This window comes from Astatotilapia calliptera, chromosome 2 (assembly GCF_964374335.1).
Source record: "Astatotilapia calliptera chromosome 2, fAstCal68.1, whole genome shotgun sequence".
In the NCBI taxonomy this organism is placed as follows: Eukaryota; Metazoa; Chordata; class Actinopteri; order Cichliformes; family Cichlidae; genus Astatotilapia; species Astatotilapia calliptera.
The window spans coordinates 37,150,401-37,163,476 of record NC_137423.1 but is presented as its reverse complement, the minus strand read 5'-3'; the positions used below and the strand labels follow the sequence as shown (position 1 = coordinate 37,163,476).

The window sequence follows — 13,076 nt, the reverse complement described above, 5'->3', positions numbered from 1 at the left end:
GGACAAACTGTGTTCCTTTTCAGCTCAATACGAAACGCGTGATATTTTCTCTGAATACGAGACGATTCCGTTTTTTAGGGGACGGTTGGCAGCTACTAACTAACCTTATGAATAAAATAAAGTTCACTATCAGTAACATAGCACCACCCAGCTGTATAGAAACCACGTCATGCTAGCTAGCACGCAGTACGAGTTATTGCGACTGACGGTAAAAAGTCAGCACAACGAAAATAAACTCCACCTTTATATCTGACCCAGACAGACTGCAGGTCAGAACTTCTTACCTGAAGTTCAGTTCACCTGACACTCGGACCGGCGGCCGCCTCGGGCCTCTGCTCCTGCCTCACCTTTCCCTCATCCACCTGGCCTCTTGTGGCAGCTCCGCCATAGCCACCACCAAACAACTGAATTATTTTTACACATCTGCCAGCATCTGGCCAATCCACCACCTCTCATTGTTTATACTGTTATACAAATAAATAAATGTTTTAAAAAAAATCATCGGCCCACCGGGCCAGTCCAGCTATGGCGCTGTTGAACAAACCCATTTTGGTTCAGACATTACATTTGGACTGTGCACTTTATCGGCTATGACTTGCCAGTGTTTTTTTTTTTAAATCTAGAATTTAAAAAATGGGTTTGTGTCAGTTAAATATTTCGTTGTATTTTGTGCTTTTACTTCTGTGTCACATCAAAAATGTGGCTGGCACTCATCTGTAGTGAGTGTAGGCTGTCAGTCTGCTGTTCACCTCAGCATGCAGTCGTTATGCTGAGTGAGAGGTCCACGTCTATTTACTCTGGAGGAACCTGTACTTGTAAAGGGGTCTGAAACAAGAGTCAGCTCATCTCTGACCGCAATACAATAGACTAGTTATTAAGAAACCTTAAACCTTTCTGTTGGTATGCTCTCTTTTTGCTGCTGGACTTAAAATGTAGTCATAATGTATTATATTTAACTTTATGAAACTGCATCAGTTTGTTGAAAATTTATAGTAATAAATATTTATTTATATGAGTGCAACTTCTTTTCCCTATTCAATAACATTAAAAAATGACTGACTGTGCCTTTTAAACTGTGTGTTTTTGTAACCAATTGCGTGAACTGCAGTCAAACTCTGTTGAATAAATCACCAGTTGAAAAATAGTTGTAAGGATCTTTTTTTAACAATAAAAGCGTCACGTCTACAGAATGGAGACTAACGGTAATTACAAAGACCTTAGAAACAACACAGCATTGCTCGTCTTTATTTCAACGTCTGGTGTTCAGTCATTTACACTTAATTTTGTTAACAAAATTCCCTTTTGTCATACCTTAATTACCATGATAAAACTAATGGCACACACTTGAGATATCATTCAGAGTTGGTTGTAAAAGAGAAACTAATCCACAAAGTAATAATTTAGCCACCTAAACAGTTGTCTCTACCTCTCCAGTTGATTATTTTTCCCCTTTTTAAATAAATTGGTGCTTTTTTTGGCACTAATAAATTATATCCTGGGCTCACCATTTCTGGAAGAAAATGATTTCCCCAACCTCCTCATTGGCCGTGAATGCAAAGACAGCACGTGTCTGTGGTTGTTAAATAACGCTCGCTGGCTCCCAGCCCACTCGTAAATTATGGAGAGAAAGCCTCTCCCAAGACTGCCTTTAGTGAAACGGTTCAGTCAGTGAGGTTGTTTCCCATAACAACCGGCACAGCTGTCAGTTAACGGAGTTTTGTGGCACAGAGACCAGAGCTTTGTTGACAAATTATGAGAAAGTGTCATTAGTTTCTTTACTCCTCTTTCTACACTTATATATTTGTCTACTGTGGGCGCATTTAACATATGACTGAGCTGAAAATTCAGTCGTTCATGACTGAATATAGTGATAAAAAGTTATGAAAAAATTAATTAATTAACTAAAATGTTTTATTGCAATTGGAGAAAACAATTGCCAAATTAATCCATGAAAAATATCTATTGAGTCTTGTTGGAGCTGCATTCTGCATCATGCCTGCTCATAAACCAACCGTGGTTAAGTAAACTATTCCATAAACAAACAGAGATGCAAAGAACAAGATGCTGGAGTACGCAGAGACAAGAAACGCTTACAGGGAAACAGAAAAATCACATTGTGTTCGTCCTCTGGCTATGTCTGTTAACATTGTGCAATTTTTTTCCTGCTCCCTTTCAAAGATTTCAGCCTAAGCCCTGTCTGAATGACAAAAGGCCCACCCCACCTCTAGCCAGTTTTTCCTCTTCGATCGTTGTATTGTGGAGAACAGTGGACGTCCTCTCAGTCGTCTTGTTACCCTGATTTTGCTCTTTCCTCCCTTTCTCCTCCCTCTGGCTGTCTTGCACTTCTTAAGTATTTTAAATCATTTTTAAACTTCTTTTTTCTTTATTTAAATCCCATTACATGTTAGAAAGTGTATAAAGATGGCTGCAGTGCATACTTGGTGCTTCTCCATTATCATTAAACATTTATGACAAACGAAATGTACAGTCATATCTTCAAGAAGTGCAACCACAGGGCACAGATGAGTGCCATAATGTTTCAGGGTATCCATTTTTAAAATGTATGTTTAGCTGTTTTTACTCACATATTGCTGCACAGCAGTGGTGCCATCTCTTCAACATGTTGTTTCCCTGTGTGTAGGAAGATTTGACAGACTGTCATCTCTTCAGCATGCCAGCAGGGGCTCATTAACAAACAAATACTGCGTACTACATGATTGTTTGCAACAGCGTGGGAACACTTGTGGCTGTATTCTTTAGTATAAAATGCTATTGTCATTTTATGTAGTTAAAAATATGAATAAGATTGATTTTAGAGTACGCACACTGCGACTGTAGAAAGGATGACTGGAACAGCCACATCACTACACATGGCAGTTCTTTTATGCAGTGAATTGCTTTCTGTCCCAAAACCCAGCAGTCACATTTGATAGCTGCCGAGATTTTCCTCGTCATTACTGTAAATCAGCTGTGTAAACCATGATACTGAGTAAGAATCTACTGTTGACTATTAGAAAACCGCATATGTCTTTGCATAAACTCACAGGCTGCTTCATTAACTACTTACTGTGTAAGACAATGCAAATACCATCAAACAGCTCTGCTATAGGTTTGAGTTTATGAAGCATTTTCAGTTGTTGGTGTTATCATTTTATTGAGGTGATAGTGGGTGGTTGTGGTGCACGGTACCGAATTGCATTTAAACGTAGTTTTGTCCGGCCCAAGGACACATTACCTGGCACTTTAGACCAGCGGTCTCCAACCTTTTTTGCGCCCGACAATATTTTCACGGACCGGCCTTTAAGGTGTCGCGGATAAATACAACAAAATAAAACTATTACCGGTACCGAAAAAAGAAGATTTATTCATAACACACGTGAAAAGACCACGAAAACCGAGTAAACGATAAAAACGATAACAAAATAACGCTGAAAACCAATAAAAACCCTGAAAACCAGACATTTCACAGCTGAGCCTCAACTCTCGCGGCCTGGTACCAAACGACTCACGGACCGGTACCGGTCCGAGGCCCGGGGGTTGGGGACTGCTGCTTTAAACCACTGAAAATTTGTTGCAGACTGAATTTACTTACCTAATAGTATAATTAGAAAAGCTTTTCTTCTACCAAGCCTGTGTGTGGACTGACTGGTGTTTAATTCCTGTGTATTCTGGACACTCTTCTAGTTTCTGAGTTACAACTCCTACCACTGCGAACACTTTGGACTTTACCTTCCACACGTGCTCCAGTTCCCTGGTAGTTCTCTGCTTTGTGGCTTCTTCAGGCTTACTTGTGCTAGTTCAGAGTGAGGCAGAGACTTTAGATATCAGACTCCTCTGGTGTTGAACCACCTCCAAGTTTGGGTTCATCATTTCTACTTTTAAGATAAGACTTAAAACTTTACTTTTTAATCAGTCTTGTAATTAGACCTGTATCAGATGACCTTGAACCAACCTTTATTTATCCTGCCACAGGCTACATCTGCTTGGAGACTTGGCTCAGGGGGTTGGGAATCGCATCTGTAACTGGAAGGTCACTGGTTCGATCCCCGGGCTCTCTGTCCTGGTTGTTGTGTCCCTGGGCAAGACACTTTACCCTACTTGCCTACTGGTGTTGGCCAGAGGGGCCGATGGCGCGATATGGCAGCCTCGCTTCTGTCAGTCTGCCCCAGGGCAGCTGTGGCTACAACGGTAGCTGCTTCCACCAGTGTATGAATGTGAGAGTGAATGAATAGTGGCATTGTAAAGCGCTTTGGGTGCCTAGAAAAGCGCTATATAAATGCAATCCATTATTATTATTATTATTATTACCTTTTGTCTAATGTCCAGTCAATGTAAGGGTCCAGTGAAAAAACTTTTTGAGAGCCGCCCTACTTAAATGAACTCTTGCAATCCTACCAGACCACAGAGGTCTAGAAACCAGCTGCTCTTGAAGATTCCAGGCTTAGAAGACACTGGATTTTATTTACTATATTTGTTTGATGATGCAGCACAGTGGCACACTGTTGCCTTAGAGGAAGAAGGCCCTGGGTTCCACTTTACCTTCTCTTTCACCTCGCCCACCAACCAATCGAAAAGATAGCTGCCCTTCCCTAAGCTTGGTTCCTTTGAAGTTCTTTTCCTGTTTAAAAGGACTTCTTCCTTCATACCATCACCAAGTTCTTCCTCATATGATCATAAGTTAGCTGTGGTTTTATCGTTGATATTTTAAGCATGTTAGATTAAATAACTTAGACGCCTGTGATTAAAATTTACCCTCAGATTTACATCATAGCATACACATAAATTATTGAATTTACTTTTCTTGTTGCTTGTGTCCCTCCGAGTTACACAACTAAATTAAGACAACTTAGCGACATATTTTTCTTGCTTTTAGAAAAAAAAAAAAGACCATAATTCATAATATAGCCCGTCTTAATTACTAGTATATAATGAACATGCGTACAGGTACACAGACAGAAGATGTCTCGAGATGAATAATTACATTGATTTTATTATTGCTGTTTTGCTTCATTCCAATGCATTGTGTTTCCTCAGTGACCGGGGCATATCAGGTTGCAAGACTAAGCTAAATGAAGTGTTGACATAGCATTAGGACATTTTTATAAAAAATATTAATTGTTCATTTATCTATTACGTGAGTGTTCACTTACTTTTAGTAGTAGTAAGTCAGTATGGCCCTTTGGAACAAAATATGTTGCCTACCCTATTCTAATGGCATTTTAGTCCATTTGATATGCACCATCAGGTTGCCCACATTATCTTAAATGGGCATGTCGTTACCTTACATTGTGACGGTGTGGATAATGCATCGCAGGTTAAAATGCTATTTCTAGACACAACTAGCACTGGTTGTCATAAAAGAGAGAAATGCAAGAAAAGCTGTCCAATAATTGAATGATTGATGGGGGTTTTCCCCCAATGAGGCATACCAAGACAAAAGAAAGGAAAAATTGATTTCCTGTGCAAAACATCAGTACTACACCAGACAACTTATACACAAGCGAATAGCTGCACATTTTCAACCTATTTCTGTGTGTGTTTATGTCATCATAGTAAATCTAGTAGCTTGGTTGTGTTATTCTGTGTTGTGGACATATTTCTATGATTTTCAGACAAATGTAAAATCATCCAAGCCTTTATTTTGTTGCCCCTCTGTGGCAGATGAGGTACTTTATTACAGAGATAAGCACACAGGCTGAGGGACAGCTACAGGAAATAAAAGATTTAGTTACTTGCGAAGTACCAATCAGCTCTTGTGAAGTTGGTATGATTAATCGAAGGCTGTGAATTGTTTCAGAGGGCGATTTGGTTTGTGAATTTCCAGGCTGCTGTTTCCCTGTTGTGCAGAAAAAAGATGAATAGACCTATCGAGGCTATTATGGGGTATCTTCCTTTTCCATCACTATAGGGGGCCAGTTGACTCTGATTATTCGTTTTTCACTGAGGGGATTCTCTAATCCCTCCTAGAGACAGGTGTGTGGCCTTTACATGTGTCAAGGAGTTACCTGTGGTTAACTGTGAGTAAAAATCCATGTGAAAATCCATTCATACGCAGCATAAACACAGAGGCAGCAAATTTCACAGCATTTTGAAGCTGTAAAACACTCACCAGCTTGTGCTGCACTGCTTCCTACACTTTTTCATAAACAATTCATGTTGCCTTTGTGCTGTAAAGAAATGTCCAGTGTCTCAGCAAGGCCGTTCGCATCAAACCGTGTTTAGAACACTTTCTTTCCCGTTTTTGTTTATTCGAAGGTTTGCATATTGCAAGCTTTCTGGATCTTTTTTAAAATGTTAGATATTGCAAATGTGAAACTTCTTTCTCCTAGCTTCTGTGTTTCATTCATAATCATTAGCGTACAAATTTGCCCAAGATAGCATCTAAAGCCAGCGTACTATAGAATGAAGTATGTGGAAAATGACGAATGCTGATAATAACAAATATGATAGGGGAAAGTGGGTGCCTTAAGAATGATGAATGCCATTTGTTTGTGGTCCCCACAGAGGACTTCAAAAACAGTTTTTTGTTGGAACTCCACACATTAGGAAATCCCTTATTTTGCCAAATTAAAATAGCTGTCATTATTCTTCGTAAGTCTGGGGTAATGTTATTCTCATGCTGACAAAGCAGCTAACCCAATTTTCCATCCTCATTGTGCATTTTCTCCTTGGCCTTGATTTTGCTTTGCGGTTACCGTTATTGTGGTTAATGGTTTGCTCAGATTTTCAGCGGTTTTGCTGATTCTCATCGTATGTATATATTACACGCCTATAGGTCCAAATGCCACTCTGATGTGTTTACAATTACATTTCTGTGTAATAATATGTTAAGTGTGATCACATCAGCTGCAGTGCAGAGAAAGCTTCTGACCAAACTCATCCTCAAACTTGACTAAAGTCTTTGTGTGCATCTTGCAGACAAAATCTGCCAACACACAGATCACAAATGCCTTTGTGGTTCTTTCCTGCTACAGTAGATGTCTGCATGGACACATTTTTCCAAGATTGCACACTCAGACAGGCTCTCAAGGCCTGGATGAAAACAAGGTGAAAGCATTAATAGCTACGCTACAGTAGCTGGAAATAATTTTTTTCATTTGCCTGACTTTCTTTTATAATCTGATCTCTTAGTTTGGCTGACAGTGTACTTGGTTTCTTCTAATGTGCAAAACTTTTTGGTTGCATTTGGAAATGAAAGGAACCAGAATTAGGTTGCATGATTTTTTATTTTTCCACAGTGATATTTCCTGTTTTGCTGGTTAACAGCCTGAATTTACATTCATTTATTAAGTAACATTTCATTGCAAGCCAGGCGTTTGTACTTTGTTAGTTATTTTGAATCTTTATTTGGATATTGTCGTAATAAAGCATTATGTGTAAAGCAGGGATTCAAGTCAATTATATTGATGCAAAAGATGGGCTTTTGTCTTTTTATTGTACTTCTTTTTTGTTTATTTTATAGTCTTTTTTTTTTTAACTATTCCTGATCCCACGTAACATATTTTATTATTATGCTTTTATTATGTTTTTCTTTCCCTCATTCCCCCAGCATTTTTTTAACTCTGTATTATTTTCTATATTGAAACCTTGTAAGAAAAGGAAACAATTGTGCACTCATTCATAAACATAACTTCACTATATCCTGTGCTCTCAGGATTTATCTAACGTTATCATATTTACCAGGTTTTCTCCAGTGAATCTTGAGATAATAGGCGATCAACAGAGTTATTCATGCTGATGAGTGAATTTTGTTTTATCGCAGAAAAATACAAATTCAACTGGGAAAGAGCTTTGAACTCATCACACTTCTGTTCTGCTATCTGTATTCAAAACAAATGCAGGCTGATAGTAGCAGTGGAGCTTTACAGTTTTGTTGCTGTGTATGAGCTAAAAACCAGAGCAACCAATAAGGTGATATGTGGCGCCTCAGTTAAATTGTAAGTTTATTACATTGTTTAACGAAATCTCACCAAATCAGGGTGACTGCTTTGGTGAGGATTTGTTAAACATGAATAATTTCCAGATATTGTTGTATACCTTAACGCTGACACACCAAGCTTAGCTGGTGTGGCACAGTTTGTACATTTAATTCAGTTTGTAGAGACTTTTATTGTGGCTTGCAAAGATGTCATTGTATGTGTGCCAATATCCCACTGTACTAGTGAACGAGAACAATCTTATCTGTGCCTGACATATGGAAGACAATAACATACACGATGCATTAAATCCTACCAAAGCTGCAACGTTTCATATGATGGTAGCTTATTCTTTACGTGTTGTGCACTCTATGTGAAAGTCTGAAGTTATTTTTTTATTACATGTAATTTGTAGTCTATTGGGTTACAAGTAAGTACATTTTGGCTTGTCACAGTAGCACAGCTCTATTAAGCAAGAAGCAGCCTCCAGAGCTGACAAATGAAGCCAACATGGAATTGCCAGAAACTTCCATCTTTTGAAAGAAAACTTGATTCTGGCTGTAAAAGCAAGACAGTCCCAGCTGTGCTAGTTTTGAATCTTATAGTTTCATGCTCATTTTTTAAATGATGATACCAGTGACGCTACAGCCAAGCGTGCTTCAGGGCAGGGATACAAAGAGTGTTGTTGGGGAAAAAATATTGATAAGCAATGTACTGTATTGCTTCCTTTTGCTGTGCCATTATCAGTACACTGGTGCCAAATGTCAATATCTTTTTATTAAAACACATAGGGACTCTAAACCAGAATCGATATTTCATGACTTTTAGCTAATGGCACTTAACTAATGCTTACCGAAGAGTGAAAAACCCGTAGAGGAAAATAGATAATGGTAATAAAACACAGACACACTCCATATGAAGTGTTTCTCTTGAAGTGTATCGCAGAATTACACAGAACTGGTGTTATCTTGTGAGTATTGTGTACTGTGATGCATTTGAAAGTGAACTTTAATTTGTAACTGAAAGTCCTTGACCTGAATGTAACATCCCAAGAATGCAGTATAAATGTCTTTCTATAAGAATTCAGATGCTATGCTCAGCAGTGTGGAGGGAGGTTTGGGATCGCTGTGACCTTCTCAGTGGCCTGAGAGTGTGTTGGCATGGCATGACTGATGCAGATTATCATAGTGGAGAAAGCCAATTACTCTGGTCATCACGGCACCCTCGGGGTCTCTCTTGGTAGAATGAAATGCGTTACAGAACTCTCTGTGCAGCGTTTTGTATTTCCTCTATGCTGATCCTCTCAGTTTGAGTGTTAATAGTGCAGTCAATGGGACACTCCCATGCCTCAGAGGCCCTCTATGGCTCGGATGAGCTTCTGCTCCACAAAGCAGGGAGGTCGTGCCTTTTGGAGAAGCGGATGAATTACAGTCTCCTCTGTTTGTCTTCTCTTTCTATTCAAGACAAAACCCTTTTTATTTTAGACCCCTCCTAAAAGCTCCTCCCGGTTGGTGTCCTTGAACGACTACAGAATGAATAAGTCGGGTTGCGGAGTTGTGGTGTAAAAAACTCTTCGGTGGTGTTTTGTGAACGGAACAAATGGCTGCTGACCAGACCTTTCTTACCCTTGGTTTTCTTTTACAAAACAGATTCGCTTACAAGAACAGAGAAGCTGAGATCACACCTGACGACGCTACACCTGTAGAATGTACAAAGACTACAGATCAAGTAGAGTCGCAGGTAAGAGGTCTAAGTGGATGCTGCTGCCCGTGGGTAGTACCTATATAAGAACTTTTACTGTGTTGTCTTTCTGAGCTCCTGAGTTCAGCATTTAAAGTTATGGGACAAGATTTACTAACGTGATGCACCGGTGCAAGCTGAGTAAAAGATTTTCTACTGATATTTAGTGTGTGTGTGTATATATATATATGCCAACATACTAGAGAGAGAGATAACCAAAGTTATATATAACTTCACTTTGGTTCTTTTGTGCAGACTTAGTGCCAAGGCTTTTGATTAACCTCATTCAAACTCACGTCTGTGATTTGAACACGGGGAGCACAGTGGCACAGATGTGTACTGATATTTGTGAACCGTAAAAATTGTGAATTTAACATAATGTCACATTTAAATTATTTAAAGTAACTTACTTCAGTGGAGTACTTATGTAAATATCTATCTAGCTTAAGTACAATTTTTCAATTTGCTGACAATAACAGAAAACCAAGGAACTGATTTTGTAACTTCTTGTTATGCAGAGAAACTAAGGCAGTCCAAAGGAAAGAGCATTTCCAATATACAGCTACAGATATTTTCACATTCCTTCACTTGAAAGGGATGAAAAACTGAAAAGTCAATTTTAACAACCCGGGAATATATAGAAAGTGTTTTTTCTGAGTGCATTGTCTGCTTGTAGAAACAAAAGTGAAAGCCTCTGTTCACTTATAACAAACTGATAAACACTGGCCACTGTTGGCAGATTGTTTCAAGCCCAGCAATGATGTTTGTTCTTTTAACTTTATGATCTCCTCCACACCTGCTTCAAGCCCTGGTGGACGGGGCTGTGGCCCCCCCACACCCTCTAGCAGATTATTACATGAAGGAACCTTTTAAAAAAACAAAAAACAAGCGCGTCCATGCTCACAGGTGTACACACGGGTGATCACACCCACAAACTACACCCTTTTTGGCTCCTACCTCAAAGCACACTGTGTTCTGTTGATCTTATGTGCTGCACAATAATGTTTAACATTTAGTATTTACTGTCATATTCCCATATATCATTGTGATGTTGTTTATTCTATTACTCTTGTTCTCTTCTGCTTGTTTTCTTTTTTCTTTCTCAGCAGGTGATCCAGGTGATTGATATATGCATTTTTTTTCTCTGCCCGTTCTGTTGGTTTTTGTCTTTTGCCCTTCTCCCCCGTCCCTCTTCTCAGCTGTTTCTCTTTCCCTCTTTCTTTCTCCCCTTCTTTCCCCCAGTCAAGTCTGTCCCGTATTCAGTAAGTGAAAATAAAATAAACAATAAAAGGTGAATCAAATGGACCATTACGGCAAGGCTGGGATGGTCAGTTTGGTAAAGTAAATCCGTTGGGCATCTTTCTTTGCCTTTAGACAACAATTCTGATGCAAAAGAGCCAAACGGGACAGGCCAAAAAAAAAACAAAAAAAACTTTATGTAATTCTTAAATGCAAATTATGGATTAAGAAACAAAGAAATTGTAAACATGCGTGTGCATCCACGCATTGAATGTAGTGTTTTTATCTCTTAAATATTGTTGAACCATGCAGGGCATTTTCCATCTCTTGACACTGTCCCCCTTATTTTTAACCATAATAACATATGCATTGTGAGATACTGAACACTGTTGACCATGGTAATCTTGAATTTTCCTTTTGCACTTTGAGAATTTTGACATTTTTGTCACCTAGTAGAATGCCTCGACAGGTACTGGATGGATTACCATGAAATTCAATGCAAATATCTGTTTTCTCCTAATGATGAATTCTTATAATTTGCATGATCCCTAGAGTTTCCATCTTCTGCTGTCATTTTGTCTATCATGTTAGATTCATCTGTGATCTAGTCACTGAGAGCCTAGGGCACCACGTGGAATGAAATGCCCTAAACAGACAGGTCCATGATTTGCCCCCCAGCTAGATAATCCTCCTCTGCTTGTTATTCCCCTGCTGTTTCCTGCATTGCTGGTCAGTCCACACTTTGCTATCTAAAACACCAAAAAATAAATAAAACAGGTTTATAACTAAACACCTGCAAGACTCCCACCTTGTTTTGTGCTTTTTACCCACTGCTAACACTAAGATGCTACACATGATCACCATTCCACTTGTTTTGTGCATAAGCATGTTAGAATTACCACTAAGAGCATTTGGGCATTTAACATTTCCTTCAAAGCCTTCCTGTGGACAGCCTTAAAAGCTGCTAACATGCCTATATCTACACAGATAGTTATTCCACCTCAGAATATTTTGGGTATTTTGACAAAGTATGCCACTAACATAAGTACCTAACACAGAAAAAGAAGAACAGTAGTACTTAATAACTGGGCAGTTTTGTTTTGTAGAAGCAGGTGATCCATTATGCATTACATTAGCCATGGCATTACCATGGTTCAGTCCCCTATTATGGAGTCTTTGAAAACACCGGGATCTCACAGTACATTGTCTGAAAATAGAAATTGAACCGGGTAAGAAACTGACGAATTGCTAAAGAGAGGGGGGAGTGAAAAGCACCTTACTTGCTGGGCTTTGGCCGATGAGTGTGTCCTTTCCCATTACTCTCACACAGCGCAATATGCAGGTCAGTCAGGTGGTAATGAATGCTCTGTCTGATACTTGGCCTTTCTCCCTCCATGCTGCTCGTCTGGTTCGCTCTCTCTGCTGTATCCTCTCTGTGTCTTCACTTTTTTTAAACCAGGAATCCCATCTTCTCTTTATTGGGAAACATCTTGCAGTTTAAATGTGTCTCGGATCAGTTTAGACAATATAGATGTCAAGTTTTCTGTCTCTTTCTTAATTAATCAAAACCCAACTCCAACCCACAGTCATCTGACGGTGAAACCTAATTTTGTCAGCTTTATATGAAGAAAAACGGAAGGAAAATTTTGTTAGTAGATCATTCACTTTAGTCTCCACAGTGCACACAGAGCTAATCAAATTCTGTGCACACTGACTCCCACTGCATGACCATCTGCAATAGGAAGGAATGTGATCATGCATTCATTCAACGTTTGGCTGAAATAAATAAAAGCAAGTTGAATATGTAATATTTTGACATTTCTTGTAAACACTAAAGTATTAATAAAAATCAATTATTATTATTATTTTGGAATTCATACTTTGTATGGTAATTTTCTTTTTAGGAGGAAAACAAAAACAATGTTGCTATTGCACGTTTCTTAAACGGGACTTTTTAGTGGTTTCATATTTTTCCTTGGAAGTGCACCAATCCTGTGATTGACAATTGTAACTACTGATAATAATTTTAATTTAATTTGATGCAATAGATGCACTTTGAAATAGTTAGGTTACTAAGTTATTTTAGCTTACAAACAATAAAGAAATTGCCCTGTAAGGTATCTCATAGAGTTAGCAGTTACAACAACATCTTAAGGGTTCCCCACTTGCAGCAAAGATACT

The 13,076-nt window shown here is 38.8% G+C and overlaps 1 protein-coding gene across 8 annotated transcripts in view; it reads left to right on the top strand.

Moving 5' to 3' along the window:
• Positions 1-13,076, top strand: part of enox2 (ecto-NOX disulfide-thiol exchanger 2) — a 186,741-nt gene that overhangs the window by 37,367 nt on the left and 136,298 nt on the right. For 2 of the 8 annotated variants that reach the window (XM_080289663.1, XM_026146438.2), the window contains one exon: positions 9,566-9,656. The exons of the other annotated variants lie outside the window; for them this stretch is intronic. In XM_080289663.1, the coding sequence (XP_080145789.1) occupies positions 9,623-9,656 (34 nt within the window). In that variant the 5' untranslated portion in view covers positions 9,566-9,622. The remainder of the gene's footprint in view (positions 1-9,565; positions 9,657-13,076) is intronic. 8 annotated transcript variants of the gene reach the window in all.